Genomic DNA, 18928 nt, shown 5'->3' with positions numbered 1-18928 from the left:
GGGGGGGGATCATACCCGGTGGGGAAACGTCTCTGTCCCTACTTCCTGTTTACGTTCGAACAATGTAGGTCATTTTAGGTCGTATATTTTTACAGGTCATGTTTCTTGTGACTTTTCGATTCTGGGAAATACCATTCCGTTTGAATTTGAATTTTCAATGCCGTAGGTAATGTTTTAGGAATACTGCTGTACTGGAATCGATCGGGTGTCGAGTAATTCGTTGTTCCCATTTGATTTGAAGATGGCTAAACGACAGACTGGTGGAAAGTCAGAAATGGGTAAATCTGATAAAACAAACTTTGAATACAACCATTTTGTTGTGCTACAGGAAGCTTACAATGGTTTGCAACGAGGTAAGGATATCGCAGTTTGTCTAATGAATATAGTATGGTATTTTTACTATTTCGTAAAACCTTTAGCAAAGTACAAGTATACTCTCTGTTTTACAAATGTTAAATATTTTGTTCGTCTTTGTGACGTTGCAATATTATACTAATGTCTGCTGTTTAGTGCTTTAACCTACAATACATCATGGGACTAATAACTGCAATAGAGAATGAATAGACTTTCATTTAGATTAGGAATTAGAAATGGAATTGCTGTGCTTTCTACTCTTTCTGTGCTTCTACTCTTTCTGTGCTTTCTACTCTGTCACTTGCCAAAAATAAATTAGGTACATGCATGCAGTGAATGTCAGTTGAAATACCTTTTACAAATGAAGTAATGAACGTCAGCATTCAAGATGCCCCAGCCACACCTGTGAAATCTGTGGTTCCTTTCGAAGATGTCGCAAACAACAAATACCAAGATGCACCTTTGCGTAACATAATGATCTTCTTAACTAACTTTGATAACATTTGTGTATGTTACAGAGTTTTTGGACCTTAAAAAGCTCTTTATTGGAAATGAGCAACAAAAATTGGAAATGGAAGAACAGTACTTGCTGTTGCGCCAGTCATACGAAGACTTGCAGATACAATCTCAAGAGCAGCAAGCAAAACTTGTAGAAAACTTAGAGAAAAGTTATGATGCATACAATGAAAAATTTATGAAAGTCGAGGAACTGGAGAAACAGCTAGATCAGTGCAACAAGAATCTAGAAGAAATTAATGAGCAAAACAAAAATAAGGTATTTAGTATCAATTAAAACCTAATGCTTCAGATTCACAAAATTCCCTTTTATGTTTTTCATTAATGCCTGAAACTAATGATTTCAACTTTATTACTTAATTTTGTCAATGCATTAAAAAAATTAAAATGTGTCTTTCATATGCATGCCATCTTTGGAAGTTTGGAACTATTATTTTCATGGCAAAGATACTGTTAAAGCCTATATTTAGCTTGTGACACTTTAGGCTTCATTTATAGTACCATCACAAAATTACTTATTTAATTATTATACTTGGAAATTAGGTCAACTATTATGAAAGTAGATCTAGATCGATTTTCACATTTTTGTAATTGTCAAATTTACTTTACAATATGATTTACCATATGGATAATGTTTTGAATTAGGCACACATTTTTGTAACAATTTGTAATGCTATCACAATGCTCATACTAACTGCTAGTTAAAACATTATATGCCGATTATTTTTGCATAATCACAAGTATAACTAAGCTTTGTTTAGTGCATGAAATACACATTATCACCTGCAAAACCTTATTTATCATGCTTGATCGAAGTATTTGTACCATATTCTGTTTTTATGAAGGCAGGGTCCATACAAGATCAAATAAATCAAGTAAATTTCCAAAGAAAAATGTTTGAAGAAGCTGTACAATCTTCTCTTGCGAATGTTGGCTTAACTCTTGTTGCAGAGAATGACCAATTGGAGGTTAAGTTGCTCGATCACAAAAGGCTGCAACACCTACTTCCTGGTTATAATAATGATGGCGGTCCTAATAGTACCGCAAAAGACAAAAAAATAGCCAGTCTTGAACAAGCCAATGCTTACCTGCAACAAACACTGTTATCCCTCAAGGACTTTTCGGGAAAACAGCAAGAAGAGTTGACAAGAACAAATGATATGCTCCAGAAAAAAACGGAAGAATGTGTGAACTTGAGAAAAGGAGTTAAAAGTTAGTAATGTTTGTTTCAGTTTGGCGATTGAATAAGATTCAATAATACACATTAGTATTTTTGCACAAGTGAATATAACAAATCCTACATTCTGATTTCTGAATCCTACATCCTCGACTTCGTCTCTGTGAATATATTCCTTAGAATGTACATGACAAACAGATACACCTTTACTTAATGCAACAGAAATGGATATTTTATCGTTTATATTCTAGATAATAGTACTACAAAAGATGAAAAATTAGCCAGCCTTGAACAAGGCAATGCTTTCCTGCAACAAACACTGTTGTCCCTCAGGGAGTTTTCAGGAAAACAGCAAGAAGAGTTAACAAGAACAAACGATATGCTCCAGAAAAGAACGGAAGAATGTGTGAACTTGAGAAAAGGAAGTCAAAGACAAAGTAAGTATGTCCTAAAAAGATTTTAGTTTGTTCGATCAATAAAACTTGTTCATACACGATAGTGGGATACGAGCAATGACCTGTAGCCTCTGTCGACTATCTTACCGTCAATTTAACGGGCATCGAGTCAGATCTTCGAAATCAATCTTCAATATATAAACAATTTTTTGGTAAAAAAAATTCTTATTTTTCAGGACAAGGTGAAGGAACTATCTCAGTGCATACAAAAACTCTCCGAAGTATAATGTATGGCTTGTCGGAAATGTCCGAGTTTGTTGTTGGTTTGAAGAAAACCATTTGCGACCAGAACTCTTGGATCGATATGCTTGTTGAAGCACTGACCGAGTATAGAAAATCTCAACTGTCTAAGGAAGATGCGAACAAAGCCGCAGTTTCTGATGCTTCCTTACCTAAGAACAAAGTACTAGGCTCAAATACAGTGAATCGCCCTAGTAACTCTGCACAAAATTTTTCTAATGGCAAGAAAAAAAAGCCAAAGAAGAAAACCAAGGATTCTGGACACAAAGTTGAAGATAAACCACCTGATAATGTCTCAGGAGTTGCTTCTGGGAATAGTGTCATTTTAACTGATCATCAAACGGGGCATCCTGGTGACGTGCTCTTATCAGGTGAGATAGAGGACAATGAAAAGCTCGAAGAGTTTGGAGAATTCATAGTTGTGCACTCCAAACGACGCTCGGCCGTTGCTCAAGGAGCTCGAATTGATAATGCAAACAGCGCCAGCGGTCAATCACATGCGCGCTCACCTTTTTTGTCACTGCAGCCCGATGGCAGAACTTCAAAGAACAGGAAACCCATGTCATTACACCATCAAGTTCAGGGGATGTCCATCTCAGGTATGGACAGTGGGAGAAAAACATGGGCACATTTTAATAGTGATTTTGCTGGGCAGAATCATCGAGCTTCGGATAATGACATGTCGAAGAAGGAGCAGGTTACAGTCTCTGACGAAATGTGCCCCATGTGTAACAAAATTTTTGACAGATCATGCGATTTAGATGAACGGAGAAGTCATATAAACAGTCATTTTGAAAGTTAATGGTGACATTTCGTATTTCTCATTAGAAGGAGCAATATCAAAACTGCTATGTTGGATATGAATCACCTGGTAATTATATTCATCAGCTTCTCATACATCAACTACTTGCGGTGATTATCAGTCTACTAATGACCCATTTACTGCCATTTTTACACACAAATACGTTGAATATGGTATTCATGTACACATGCACTATTCATCACACAGTTTTGTCTCATTGGATATCACAGAATCATCCAATCAAGACAAGGAACAGTTTTTCGCTGTATTGTAAATTGATCACTTTGGTTAAAAACGATCATACAACAGTAGCTACATTTACTTAAAGCGCTTAGTTCGAAAAACTTTTATTAGGTCGTATTCGGCTGCGATCGTAGACAGAGATAAATAATTAAATGGAGTATTCTTGTTACATTTTATTGTTCATACCGTGTTGTTGACTTGTATCATACGTAATTTTTAAAAATCAAAGGAACCTGGATATAAAAGACGAGCTTGCTAAGTTATTATACTGTAACTACAGATTCATTGCAAAATTTTTAAGTGCTTAACGCCTCAGATTAACTAACTGAATTTTTTAGTTATAAATACATGTATATATATACAATTTTCACGACTAAATATGACCAGTTTATATGATCAAACACATGCAATAATTCCTTTCATGGAAAAAAGACATGCATGCATATAGTTTTAATATGACCTGCAAGGCGCATTTTTATGTATAATTCACAGAGTAAGGGACCCAAGATAAACTCGATCCCCAAAAAACCCTTTCAGTTAGGCGAAGATATGCGACCATCTATATGTGCACACGGTAACGTTTTTGAGCATTTTCGTTTTCATGCCGAAACGGTTTCAAACACCGTCAATATACAATAGTCAATAGAAGTTGAATCTAATTGGAAGAATCAACATTGTCCATATCTTGAATCCCCTCGTCCCACACGTGTATGTTCTGTGTCATGATGCCTGTTCTGTACATTTGTATGTCGAATAGTCGTCGCCGGTCACACTGAATTTCTTATGATTTATATCTTGGATTTCAGTATGGCTTTTTTTGGAATTTTTTCTATTTCTTGAAATTGTCGGTTGAACGTGGTTTTTACAATTTTTTTTTATTTGGTGTATTACTTAATTTCCTATAGTAAAGCAAAATTCCTGATGGTAGCTATCTAAATGATTCTCATGCATCATTGTACATTTACTTACTATATATACTGCATGGTTGTAATTGGCTTTTGTGCGAATTTTGCTGAATACGAACGCATTCCCAGGAGATCGTCTCTCCCATTCGCAGCCATCTTTAGGCTTTCTGACATAGTATACTACATAATTGTGACCTAAACTAATAAAAATTCTCTCCTTGACACATGTACACTCGTATAAATGTTAAGATTCAACAGTTCACAAGCAGTTGAACATTTATAGATGCATGCATGTCACTGATGTCAGGCCGATATTTATCTACCTATACATAACACACTCGAGCGGTGGACATCCAACATATATACAGGGTGTCCCAAAAAAAAAGCAACCACTTAAATATGCAGAACATTAATACAGCTCTAAAGCGCAATAGATAAGCACCTCTGGGAATTGAAAATGACTCTTAATCCTTCATTTACAATGCTAAAAGTCATTTTAGCTGAACTATGGTGCAAACCCGAACAATATAAATATTCTTGCATATTTAAGTGGTTGCGTTTTTTTTGGGACACCCTGTATGCATGGTAGTGTTATGCATGGTACAGTTAAGAAATTCCAAATTATCGCACATAAACAGCAAACACATCTGAGTCGCCACTAACATCATCTAGGATTAAAATAAAACAGTCGGATTGAACATTGCCCATACTGTATATGTACGTTTTTGAAATATATATATATATATATATGAGAACAAAAATGCTTACAATTATACAAATTTATTATTTCAGTTCCTAAACTAAAGCGAAACTCCTCCTTACATGCGATGATATGAAAATGAGTTTAATGACACAACAACTTACCATACTGATTGTAATTGACTTTTTTCCCAATCTTACTGAATATGAATGAATTCCCAGGAAACCTTTTCTCCCAATCGCAGCCGTCTGTAATACCCATTGAAGATACCGCGAGCCAACCTACATCGTAATCGCACGTTATATAGAAGAAATTGATATGAAAATCTCTGCACTCTTCATTCCAACAGGGGCCCTCGATTTTAAAGTAGTTAAACGTTGAACCAGCTAGGTCATTCCATGGTGATTCAAGAAGTCGTGGGTGGGAAAACCAGTTCATATAGGTACTCGAAGAAGCGTTGAATCGTAAAACCAGCTGTTCTTTGCCGTTCTTATACAACACCACTCGTGCCTTCACAGAAAAAGAAACGATAAATGTTTCTACAAAGAAAACAAAATTCAGCGTTCCCTCTTTCCATACACGGTTATAAATCGAGTTGCATGCAGCAAGCCTGCGTCGCATGCTGACACTTGATATATTAGGGGTTATTTTTAATATGAAATACCTCATTTTACCATAAATTGTCTGGGTTTATGTATCACCTATTATCTTAAACAATTGAGTCGGGCATTTTTTTAAAAAAAACTCAATTTGCAATTTATAAAAATATATAAGCTATTAAATTCACCTCTTTTGGACCAAATGTACGCCAATTTCTAGAATGTACAATTCTGTTTTTGTAATCTTCTCTGAATCCAGGGTTTTTATTCAAGGCTGCAGGGGAGAAACGAGAAAAATCGTTTCCTTTCCAAAATCGCGCGATCTTTCTTAGTGGATTTCCAGATACTGTTTTGAATACTAATGTCCATCCTGAATTGAAACAAACAACACGCGCATCTTAGTCAAATCTTCGCTATTATAACCGCTAGTAATAATACAGCGGACACTCCCCAGGTTCACCTAATTCTTGTCATCTTGTGCTAGGAACTACCCAGAGTTCTTGTGGTTTGCAATTGCCGCCATCAGTTGGTTGACTTTTCAAAACATGTGCACAAATAATTTTTTCATTCTTGCTGTATTTTAATACCTGCCCAATGATACGACAGAGATGATAAGCAGTTACAAAATGAACATGGAAAAAGTAAATCAACGCAGTTTGTTCTCTTGAAAAGCAGAAGTAAACTTTGTTGAGTCAACCAACATGGCGCCTGACGACTAATTTTGGCGTCATATGCAAACCAAGAATAGTCATAGTCATAGAATTGCCAAAATTCGTTAATGGGTAATCGTGGAGTATCAGAAGTGTAAATGGGGATTAAAACTGCAATTCTTCATCACGAACCTCCAGCTTGCATGTCGCAAAACACGGGGAAGGAGTTTTCAACGTTTCCTGAAAAAAATGAATAGCGCATCTTCACATCAGTATACACCTAACAAACGTAACAGAAGTGTGCAATTTTTCCAGTTTGGAAAGTAATAAATGAAATTAGTCATCTATTCTCTATAGCTATATACTATTTGAATGACAACTTTGTATTCATGCAGGAAACTGAATGGGAAAACAGCTTACTTTTACCGGGTTTCTCAAGAGATATCCAGTATATACCATTTGTAAGACTGTCACCAAGACTATCATGGTTTTTCCAAATTTCCAATTTTCCAAATATCAAGTGCCGACTAGTACCTATGACACTAAAGGCAATGCCAAAGATCAGGGGCCGGTTGTATCAAGCCCGTTTAGCTTAAACGGTGGATAAGTCAAAATTAAATAACACTCTTACATCTCTCTTGAGTGAGTCAACTTGAATATTATGCACTGAATATGTAGTTGTAAACAGTATCTTTGTATTTAGGTTAAAAACATTTAGTTTGCTTCTTGAATAAAACGATAGACTTGCTTTCTATTTTGACCTTAACTTAACTTAAACATCAGGGAGCAATAGTTAGATATAGTACAGACTATAGACTATAGTTACTCTTTCGAATATTAGCATATAAGCGCTCTGACTGACAATGACTCGTTTTTTAATATTTTGAAAATGAATGCGGGTTAAACGTCGTTGTTATCACGTGACGAACGCAATTCATACAAGATAAGACAGAAACTATACAGTTTTATCATCTCTGCACAGTTACAATGTATTCCAAACGGAACATTATCAGAATTGTGTTCTGAAAGAAATATCCGGTCAAGCCTGCGCGTATATGTTATAGTTCTACACATAACAATGCTATTTGACTGAAATAATTCAGTCAACGCGCTACAGTTTAGTACTGACTGTTGTTGTTTAATATATTCTATAATTCTAATAAATACATTCGTACGTAAGAGACGTATAAACAGGTCTTGATCAGGTCTTGAGAATTAGAATTATGCTAATCAATAACAAGTACCTTATGCAGTTCGGTGTATTCGGCTGTCTTTGATAACCAGTCACCTCAACGAAAGACGGAGCGGAATGTAACTGAAAGGTTTTTTAATCACGTTATGTAATAACTTGTTATATAATAACAGTCTTGCCAGTCCGTGATGAACCAGACGTGAGCATACTTGGGTGTCATTCATTTATTGTTTATGCTGATCGAAAGTCAAGAGGAGTATAAGGAAATCAAAAGTATAAAGTGACGTCATTCCGTGATACTTTCCGTTTGATTTCGGTCGCTACCGCAAAAAACCAGGAAATTGTCAATGACAATTTGTCAATTTGTGATCATTTGGACACTTCGTATTTTTTATTATACAGAAGAAACCATATCGAAACTCTGTTTTAAATAACTCATTATACTAGAAACAACTTTACTCATTTTAGAAATAAATCACCTAGTAATAAGGCTGGTATAATTGGCTTCTGCGGCAAGGTTAGTAGTGGTTTTACATAAAGCCAAGCGAATATCGATGGGCAAAGAACGCGGGTCGGGGTTAACCAGCCCATTAATGACCCATATCACACCCCGGGTACGAGGTTGCTGATACCAGGGTCTTTAACAATATATTTGCATAGTTGCACACTTACGCTTGCCGCTTGCTGGAAGGGGTTAAACAGTTAAAGAGGCTGGAAAGACAATGACCTTTTAAACTTAGTGCTTATGACATGGTAGAAGTTGGAACTACGGCAAGTTCCCTTCGTAATAACTGGCTTATGGATTAAAATTGCTCTTCAAAGGGAAAATGCTGGTTCCATGGGCTTCAACCGACAACAAAATGAGTTCAGAGCGAAGTTTTCTACGAAGTGATTATACATTAGTAAATTCTATAAATAACTTTGACTTGCACCTGTATATACTAAGCAACATGCAGTACACCACATAATTTTGACTGGGATGAGCTGAATAAAGTTCCCTGTAATCACAATAGTTGAGGCAATTAGCTATGTAGTAATATTATTTATAAAAACGCTGGATCCATTGCCATTCTACAGACCAACATTCAGCCAGCATACGTTGTAACGACGCTTGTCTTCATAATTGAACATATGACGAGTATTTCGAAACTAACGCACATAAACGGCAAACACATCTGAGTCACCACTGACATCATCTGAAAATCAAACAGTCGAATCTGAATCCTTCATTCCTGTGACAGTGCTGTAGAACTAATCAATCGCAATTTCGTTTTACTTTACCATTGGGGCGTTTGCTTGCATTTTTGCTATAAACCATCATGCAAATTCGTGCTTTAGCGGAACATATCGTACATTTTTAGGAAAAAGTTTGTCATTTTTAAAGGTTCGTTGGACCGGGATTTCCGTGATTTTCCTACTTTTTATCTATATTTCTCCAGTGTAAAAAATCAGTCGAATGCATGACACATTTTGTACTTACTATACTGGGTGTAATTGACTTTCGTGGCAAGCTTACTAAATATGAAAGAATTTCCAGGAAATCTTCTTTCCAATTCGCAGCCTCTACTGCGCAGTGAAGACAACACAAGCCATCCTACAACGACTTCGCACGTTTCATAGTCATCAATGATTTGAAAAGCTCTGCATTCATTTTCCGCAATACAAAGACCGTTAATAACAAAGAGTTTAGGCGTTGAACTAGCTAGGTCATTCCATGGTGATTCAAGAAGCCTTTGCTGGGAAAACCAGTCCAAATAGGTACTTGAAGAAGCGTTGAATCGCATAACCATTTGTTCTTCGCCATTCTTATACAACACCACTCGTGCCTTTCCCACCGAAAACGAAAAATATATACACATCATTGATGCGAAATGTGATAATGCAACGGAATGTAATAGAAACTGGCATTGAAAAAATGCATCAGGCCGACCATATAACTTTTAGTGTGCCAGTGCTGACTCGTCCCCGGTTGTTTACCTAAGGCGCGGTTAATGATGGGGCGCGCTGAATGATTGAAAGACGAAGGGAAGGAAAGCATGCAAATAGCTTCGGGGTATTCCTATGTTCCTTTGCGTCATCAATTTTCATCGCTTAGTAAGGGACTGTGGAAGAGTCAGGTGCCGGTGGGCGGTGGTGATATTGAAATGCTCTCTGCAAAGATATTCTGAACAAGCGGGAAAATAGTTCCAGAAATAAATATAACTACTTCAACATGCAAGATCGGCCGTGGTCTGATTTTCTGGAACTACCTAAAAGCCAGGTTCTTAAATTTTTTAGAAATCATTAGTGGTGGCGTGGTAGGGTATCACTCTGGTAGAGTATCACTGTGGTCAGTATTACACTGGTGGGTTAAAATCTCATACCGTGGACGCAAACTCTAGCGCACTCACTTTACTGATAGATGAGCAATAATATTCACCTCTTTTGGGCCAAAAATACGCCAATTAGTAAAATTTGCAATTCTGTTTTTATAGTCTATTTTGAAATCAGCGTTTTTATTCAAGGCTGCCGTGGAAAATTCTTGAGGAAAATTTGTCCCATTCCAAATTGACGTAATACTTCTTAGAGGTTCTCCAGATACCGTTTTAAATACCAAAGTCCACCCTAAATTATTAACAAAAAGCAAAACGTCTTAGTCGGGTTCTCTCCGAAAAAACATTAGTCGTAGCATATCAGTATTGTGCTTTGAAAGTCATTTGTCTCCGAGAAAAATCAAAAGCGGTTGTGACATATGTTCCATATGCTTTAGCTGGTGATTTGGGCCTGTCTACACTAGTGCGTTTTCGTTTGTATGCGGTTTCGCAAGACCGAAAACGCATCGATCGATTCGCGTTCACACTACCGTTTTCGTAGCGTATTCGACTGTTCACACTAAAACGCTTGAATACGATGATCGAATCGTAGTCTGACGTAAAACGGTAATTTGCGCATGCTCAGCATTTGTTTAGTCGATTATGGCTAGTTCTTCGCAGCAAAATAAACCTAAAAAGAATGCTAATAACAACAAGCAGGAGGCGTTCATATGGTAGAAGGCCCAGATAAAATGTATGTTCGTAAGACAGCTATTTGTCTTCGGTGTGAAGCCATCATGGCGTTATACAACGCAACATTTAACTGCAAACAAACAATTATGTTTGCTAGAAGCATGAGAAACTTCATATCGTGCTCGTCCGCCTTGTTTGGTTGGAATTATGCCGCGGATAACTGACTTAAGACCTGGAAATTAGTGGCAATCACTGGTGGAAATCGATGCGTGTGACGTAATCGTTTTCAAAAGTATCGTATTCAAGTGTTCACACTAATACGATATGTATGCGTTTTCATTTGTATTCACTTTCAACAGCGTATTCAAATCGATGCGTTTTCGGTGAATACGCTGAGCGTATTCGAGCGTATTAGTGTGAACGGAAGGCCTAAACGCATCGAAATGTATGCGTTTTCAAACGAAAACGCACTAGTGTAGACAGGGCACTGTCAACATTGCCATGCTTTGCCGTGCGTTGTAATTTGATATCCTGAAATGGCTGCATTTGTATCTTGGCAATGGGACTAATCTTGCGTTTTCCAATTGAATTAAAATTCTTCTCAAGTTAGAGTTTTTTTTGTCAAATATTTAAATAATTTACTAAGCTTTCCTGACTCGCTTTTGGCGACTAAAAAAGAATCAGTATTTAATTCAAATTCTATAAAGAAATTTATTTTCTGCATAGTTTCACATGAATGTATATAACGACTTCATATATTGACGGTTATATATAAGTCGAATATTGAATATTTTGAAGAACGAGTGTGTCGCATTGAATTCTTAGTATGAAGATGCCCTGAATATATGATTTGAAATTAGCAATATGCTTTTTAAAAAAAGAATCATGTATGTATGTAAATAAAGACAAATATGAACTGATAAAAAGTAGGAAACGATTCTAATTTTTATCGATCAGATTTCAACTTTTCAGCCCCGTTAATTTAGCCCCGTTTACACTATACAGGGTGTATCAAAAAAAAGGTAATCCAACTTCAACAAGCTATTGTACGTGAACTACTCAGTGTATGAGCGAATTTTTTTCATATTCAGAAAGATCAGGCTTTTAACTATCGGGTGACATGTTTTTAATACCAAATGGTGAAAAAGTGAGCACATACGAGGCTGATAAAAAATGTTAGTCGCAATCGCATATTTTCACCTTTGAGCCTAATTAAAGCAGTGCATAACAAAAGAAAAAAACAATTAATCATGAACATGTCACAGCTTGCACCGGTTTTATGCCGCATTGCTTGGAATGTTCTCCTTATTCCTACTTAATATGCATATGCGGGTAGTTTATTCAAAAGCAAAATTCTTCAATTAAGTCCCAAAGAGAGTTAATTTTCAATGGTTTCAGTCCCAACTCTCAGAGGTGAAAATATGCGATTTCGACTAACACTTTTTATCAGCCTCCTATTTGCTCATTTTTTCACCATTTGGTATCAAAAACATGTCATTCGATAGTTAAAAGCATAACCTTTCGGAATGTGAAAAAAAATTCGTTAATAGAATGAGTAGTTCACGTACAATAGCGCACCAAAGTTGGATTACCTTTTTTTTGATACACCCTGTACAATCGATTTATTGGCACGGCACGGCTTAAAATAGATACCGTACCCATTTTATCTGTGCTCGGCCATTGTTTTGGTAGCCTGATTCCTGAATTTTAATAAAACAAGACGCCGTTCTGGCATTAACTCCGGCGCACGTGCCAGTCTTCAATATAGAGCTTCTGGACATAAACAATACAGTTCGCGTATTGTTTCGCATACATATTCGCATTTAGATGCCTTACGAACCTAAATGTTCGATCGCGAAATTCAGAAGCACATCGCAGTATAGAAGTTCAATTGTTCAAAAATGTAAATAAACCGCATGATACATTCGCTTCGTCTTACACTTTGCCTTTGGAATTCGCGCTTATATAGTTGTATTAAATCTTCGATCCTGTGCAAACTACGCGACGTGTCAACGCGCCCATACACGACCACATCATCTTGTTAAACGGCGAAATAGCAGCGATATTATTAAAATAGGACCGGGTCTACATGTATTAAATATATTCTTACCCCAATTCAATCTAAACTTAATCGAACAGCATGAAAAGAACGGTTTATTTGTTCCTCTTGGAGGAATTGCCGTATCATGCGAGCGAAATCAAATCGCGCATTGGAAAATTAGCCAAAGCTGTGCACCACAACTCTTGGGAGATAAGACTGGGACGTAGATAAATACGGTCACATACACGTTTTAAATACTAGTATATTTCGCGCCATTACAGACTTGCGACGACGAAAAATAAAAAAAAAAAAAACAAAAACAAAACAAAACCGGGGCGAATTTTCAACTCCGTCGCTGACGCCGGAGTAATAATTTGTGTACGGGTACCAATTTTAGTCGTGCCGTACTGGGCAAAACCATAATTATCTAAAATACGAACCTCCAACTTGCATATCACAAAACACTGGGAAAGCGTTTTCAATATTTCCTACAAAAGTGATAAACAGCGAAGGCCTATTAGACTAGTCTATCACCTTCACGTTCTTAGTTCTGCTGGTTTCCGTGCGATATTTGTCTCTTAATAGATGCAAACAAAGGAATATTATGTATGTGTTCTTATCAGAATATTCATTCGCATCTATCGAAAGAAAAAAATCGTCGGTACCTATAAATTAATAGCCACGGCTAAATTTTTAATCAACAATGAATGGCTTACTGCTGCCTCGTTCCTCAAGAGATATCCAGTATATTCCATTTGAGCGACTCTCGCTGCGTTTGGCATGGTGTTGCAAAATTTCCTCACATGAATGACCAGGTGATCTCATTGTGATGCCATACTATATCATAATATCAAAATGTTTCAGAACGATGCATGTAGCACACGATAGACAGGGTTCCTTATTACGACAAGACAGTGTTGGGCGTTGGTTCCAAACTTCCACTGACTGGCAGCAAGGATAACAATTTGAAATTAATCTATTTTCTTACCTTATTTGAGCAGTAACATTTCTTTACTTCATCGGCGTAAACATGAACAGAACAGACAATTGCAATCATGGATGCATGAAAAGTAAGCCACTTATCTACGAACATCTTCCTAGTGAAGGAATGAACCACCGAATTGTACCAACAAATAATATATCAATGTTCGTAAATTTGCCGAGATATTGTGTCGGGCAAATGGTCTACATGCCTGCCATTATTCCACATAATAACAGCCATAGCCTAGACCCCAGGCTGTGAATGCTTTGGAATTGTGTAGATCGAGTACCTGAGCCAGTTTAAGCATGTACCGAGAATAGTCAATAGTCTAAGCAATTTATAGCCTCTGCAAGTACCTGATGGTAATTTGGTATCCAAGTCCGATAACCAATCGTTTCGAATGATGCAAGCACACACCAGATTGTGTGAGTAGTCGTAACAATCTCAGTCGAAAGTGATTGTTGAAAGTGAGAAGTCAAAAGTGATTGTTTCCCCCTCCCTGTTTCCCCCTCCCCCCCAAACCTTTCAAATGTTGTGGGTTCCGGTTCAATGGGCCGTTCCGCTATTAAATTGAAGTCCTGTTGACACTACAGTCAATTATTGGCGCGCCTCGCTTAAGTTGATGCCTAGTTTAGCCGTACCGACGGTACCGTGCCAAAAATTGGCATTACAGAGTGTAATGCAAACGGGCCTTTTAGGTAAAGTGCTAAACCAGGGAAGTTCATTGATTCTGAGATGTACATCTGGCAAGAGGCGATAATATGATAATATCAATGTTGGTCACGTAGCATCCGAATTAGTGGTGACATAACGCAGTCTGATCAAAGAAGCCTGCACCTCTTGACCTTGAAGCATGCACCATCAGTCACTATCACTATCAGTTCACAAGGTTTGCACGGGTACGAGTCAAGAACACATAATTTCGACAATCACAATCCTATAGAACAGTTGTCAGGGTGAACAATTCACATATTATGCATGAACCATTTGAACACATGAAATCATACTTTGATAAAATTTCAGGCAAATCGGTCAATTTTGGTCAATTTTTTGAAATTTCAAAATTCGGCTAAATACTTTGAACACCACATAATTTTGACTGGGATGAGCTAATAAAGTTCCCCGTAATACAATAGTTGAACACTATATGCACCGGGATAAAATGTCAGGCAATTAGCTATATGTAAAATAATATTATTTATATAAATACTGGATCGTTGGCATCCAACAGTACAGACCAACATTCATGTAGCCAGCATACAACGTTGTAACGACGTTTTTCTTCATAATTAAACATATGACGAGTATTCAGTTAATGATTAAAATTGAACAAATCCTCTGATTTTCCAAACTAACGCACATAGACAGCAAACACATCTGAGTCACCGCTGACATCATCTGAAAATCAAAACAGTCGAATGAGGTGCAGGGTGCAATTAATTGCATGCAGAGTGTCTGCTCTGAATCCTTCATTCCATATGTAAATTCTATTGCAGTGCTGTAGAACTAAATTCACTAGAGGAGGGGCTTAAGGAGGGCGAAGCAACTTCGTAGTTTGTTTGCATTTTTGCTATAAACCATAATGTAAATTGGTGATTTTGCGGGACATCTGGTACATTTTAAGAAAAAAGTTTGTCATTTTTAAAGGTTCGTTGGACCGGGATTACCAATTTTCCTACTTTTTATCTATATCTCTCCTTGCTCAGTCCAATGCATGCCACATTTTGTACTTACTATAATGGTTGTAATTGACTTTCGTTGCAAGCTTACTAAATATAAAAGAATTTCCAGGAAATCTTTTTTCCCATTCGCAGCCTCCATCAGTGCCCAGTGAAGACAACACGAGCCATCCTTCATCGACAGAGCAATTTTTATAATAGAAATTGATATGAAAATCTCTGCATTCATTTTCCTCATAATTTATACAAGGACCGTTAATACAAAGTGTTAACGTTGAACTAGCTAGGTCATTCCATGGTGATTCAAGAAGCCTTTGCTGGGAAAACCAGTCCAAATAGGTACTCGAAGAAGCGTTGAATCGCATAACCATTTGTTCTTTGCCATTCTTATACAACACCACTCGTGCCTTTCCCGAAAACGAAAAAAAATATGCATCAATAATAGGAAATGTGACAATGCAACGGAATGTAATAGAAACTGGCATTGAAAAAATGCATCAGGCCGACCATATAATTTTTAGTGTGCGGTGCCAGTGGTGATATTGAAATGCTCTCTACAAAGATATTCCGGAACAAGAAGGAAAATAGGATTTCCAGAAATCGATATATAACTACAGTTCAACATGCAAGATCAGCCGTAGTCTGATTTTCCGAGACTGCCTAAAAGCCAGGGTCTTAAATTTTTAAGAAATCATCAGTGGTGGCCTGGTGGGGTACGTTTCACTCTGATGGGGTAAAATCTCATACCAGGACTTCAGCAAACTCTAGCGCACTCACTTCACTGATAGATGAGACATAATATTCACCTCTTTTGGGCCAAAAGTACGCCAATTACTTGAATTTACAATTCTGTTTTTATAGTCTTTTTCTACTGAATCAGCGTTTTTATTCAAGGCTGACTGGGAAAATTCTTGGGGAAAATTTGCCCCTTTCCAATTTGCTGCAATGTATCTTAGAGGTTCTCCAGATACCGTTTTAAATACCAAAGTCCACCCTAAATTAACAAAAAACAACACGCCTTAGTTCTCTCCAAACTGACATTAGTCGTAACATATTATTTGCCTTGAAAGTCATTTCACATTTGTCTCTGAGAAAAATCAAATGCGGTTGTGACATATGTTCCATGTGCTCTAGCTGGTAATTTTACCGCTGTCATCATTTCCATGTTTTAGTGCGTTTTGATATCCTGAAATGGGTGTTTGCATGCATGTATCTTCTGTGTCTATGCGTGCATGGCCATGGGACTAATTGTTTATGTTTTGCTGCTTTTGCATGTGCATTTTTCCATTGGTTCAAAATTCTTCTCAAGTTAGAGTTGTTTTTGTCAAAACTATAAGCTTTCCTGACTCACTTTTGGCGGCTAAGAAATAATCAGTATTCAATTCAAATTCTACAAGTTTATTGTACTGCGTGGTTTCACATGCATGCATCTATACCGACTTAATATGTTGACATTTATGTCGAATGCCGGTTGAATATGTTGAAGACAGAGTGTTGAATACTTAGTATGAAGATGCCCTGAATAAATACTTAAAATTATGTAGCAATATACAACATTTTTTCAAAAAAGAACCATGTAAGTAATATAGACAAATATGAGCTTATAAAAAGTAGGAAGCGATTCTAGTTTTTGGTGGTTAAATTTTTCACAAACCCAATCACATCGCGATCAGAATTCATCTTTTCAGAATAAATTCGCCTAGTGGAGAACGGGCTTTTAAGCCTTATGCTGTAAGCTATAGCTAAGGCACTGTATGCATGGGCTAACCATAATCATTTATAATACGAACCTCCAGCTTGCATATCACAAAACACTGGGAAAGCATTTTCAATATTTCCTATAAAAGTGATAAACAGCGAAAGGCGTATTAGACTAGTCTATCACCCTCACGTTCGTTCTGCTGAGATTTTCCGTGCGATTTTTGTCTCTTGATACATGCAAACAAAGGAATATTATGTAGGTGTTCTTATCAGAATATTCATTCGCATCTATCGAAAGAAAAAAATCGTCGGTACCTATAAATAGTCACGGTTAAATTTTTAATCGACAATGAATGGCTTACTGCTGCCTCGTTCCTCAAGAGATATCCAGTATATTCCATTTAAGCGACTCTCGCTGCGTTTGGCATGGTGTTGCAAAATTTCCTCACATGAATGACCAGGTGATCTCATTGTGATGCCATACTATATCATAATATCAAAAAGTTTCAGAAATCAGAACGATGCATGTAGCACACGATAGACAGGGCTCCTTATTACGACTAATACTAGGCAGGGTTGAGCGTTGGTTCCAAACTTCCACTGACTGGCAGCAACGATAAAAATTTGAAATTAATCTATTTCCTTACCTTATTTGAGCAGTAGCATTTCTTTACTTCATCGGCGTAAACATGAATAGAACAGACGATTGCAATCATGGATGCATGAAAAGTAAACCTCTTATCTACGAACATCTCCCTAGTGAAGAAATGAACCACCGAATTGTACCAACAAATAATATATCAATGTTCGTAAATTTGCCGAGATATTGTGTCGGGCAAATGGTCTACATTCCTGCCATTATTCCACATAATAACAGTCATAGGCTAGACCCCAGGCTGTGAATGCTTTGGAATTTTGTAGATCGAGTACCTGAGCCAGTTTAAGCATGTACCGAGAATAGTCAATAGTCTAAGCAGTTTATAGCCTCTGCAAGTACCTGATGGTAATTTGGTATCCAAGTCCGATAACCAATCGTTTCGAATGATGCAAGCACACACCAGATTGTGTGAGTAGTCGTAACAATCTCAGTCGAAAGTGATTGTTGAAAGTGAGAAGTCAAAAGTGATTGTTTCCCCCTCCCTGTTTCCCCCTCCCCCCCAAACCTTTCAAATGTTGTGGGTTCCGGTTCAATGGGCCGTTCCGCTATTAAATTGAAGTCCTGTTGACACTACAGTCGATTTATTGGCGCGCCTCGCTTAAGTTGATGCCTAGTTTAGCCGTACCGTGCCAGAAATTGGCATTACAGAGTGTAGTGCAACGGGCCTTTTAGGTAAAGTGCTAAAACAGGGAAGTTCATTGATTCTGAGATGTACATCTGGCAAGAGGCGATAATATGATAATATCAATGTTGGTCACGTAGCATCCGAATTAGTGATGACGTAACGCAATCTGATCAAGGAAGCCTGCACCTCTTGACCTTGAAGCATGCACCATCAGTCACTATCACTATCAGTTCACAAGGTTTGCACGGGCACGTGTCAAGAACACATAATTTCGACAATCACAATCCTATAGAACAGTTGTCAGGGTGAACAATTCACATATTATGCATGAACCATTTGAACACATGAAATCATACTTTGATAAAATTTCAGGCAATTCGGTCAGTTTTGGTCAATTTTTTGAAATTTCAAAATTCGGCTAAATA

General features: G+C 37.2%; 3 protein-coding genes across 5 annotated transcripts; 1 reads left to right on the top strand and 2 right to left on the bottom strand.

Annotated features, from left to right (window-relative positions):
* Window positions 1-44: 44 nt before the first annotated feature.
* On the top strand, window positions 45-4155 carry LOC114515668 (probable E3 ubiquitin-protein ligase bre1). The gene is made up of 5 exons (XM_028534995.1): window positions 45-353; window positions 873-1129; window positions 1716-2082; window positions 2299-2484; window positions 2679-4155. The coding sequence occupies exons 1-5, from the start codon at window positions 242-244 to the stop codon at window positions 3542-3544; spliced, it is 1788 nt and encodes a 595-aa protein (XP_028390796.1). The 5' UTR covers window positions 45-241; the 3' UTR covers window positions 3545-4155.
* A 1092-nt stretch (window positions 4156-5247) lies between these two features.
* Window positions 5248-8053, bottom strand: LOC114520831. Its single transcript, XM_028541167.1, has 6 exons — window positions 8043-8053; window positions 7062-7183; window positions 6834-6881; window positions 6180-6361; window positions 5557-5902; window positions 5248-5360 (listed from the first exon to the last, which is right to left on the bottom strand). Exons 1-6 carry the CDS (start codon window positions 8051-8053, stop codon window positions 5314-5316), a joined length of 756 nt encoding a protein of 251 aa, XP_028396968.1. The 3' UTR covers window positions 5248-5313.
* Window positions 7546-18327, bottom strand: LOC114520012. 3 transcript variants are annotated; one of them, XM_028540210.1, is made up of 7 exons: window positions 18218-18327; window positions 13847-13955; window positions 13575-13695; window positions 13299-13346; window positions 10253-10437; window positions 9314-9659; window positions 7546-9029 (listed from the first exon to the last, which is right to left on the bottom strand). In XM_028540210.1, exons 2-7 carry the CDS (start codon window positions 13949-13951, stop codon window positions 8983-8985), a joined length of 852 nt encoding a protein of 283 aa, XP_028396011.1. In that variant the 5' UTR covers window positions 13952-13955; window positions 18218-18327; the 3' UTR covers window positions 7546-8982. The 3 variants fall into 3 exon arrangements, with proteins under 3 accessions (XP_028396011.1, XP_028396019.1, XP_028396026.1); XM_028540218.1 differs by lacking the exon at window positions 18218-18327 and adding an exon at window positions 14197-14306; XM_028540225.1 differs by lacking the exon at window positions 18218-18327 and having other exon boundaries at window positions 13847-14069.
* Between the last annotated feature and the right edge of the window lie 601 nt (window positions 18328-18928).

This window comes from Dendronephthya gigantea, unplaced genomic scaffold (assembly GCF_004324835.1).
Source record: "Dendronephthya gigantea isolate DGI-Jeju-01 unplaced genomic scaffold, DenGig_1.0 000000F, whole genome shotgun sequence".
NCBI lineage: Eukaryota > Metazoa > Cnidaria > Anthozoa > Malacalcyonacea > Nephtheidae > Dendronephthya > Dendronephthya gigantea.
Note: the sequence above shows the minus strand (reverse complement) of the source record. Positions and strands in the feature narration are given on the sequence as shown.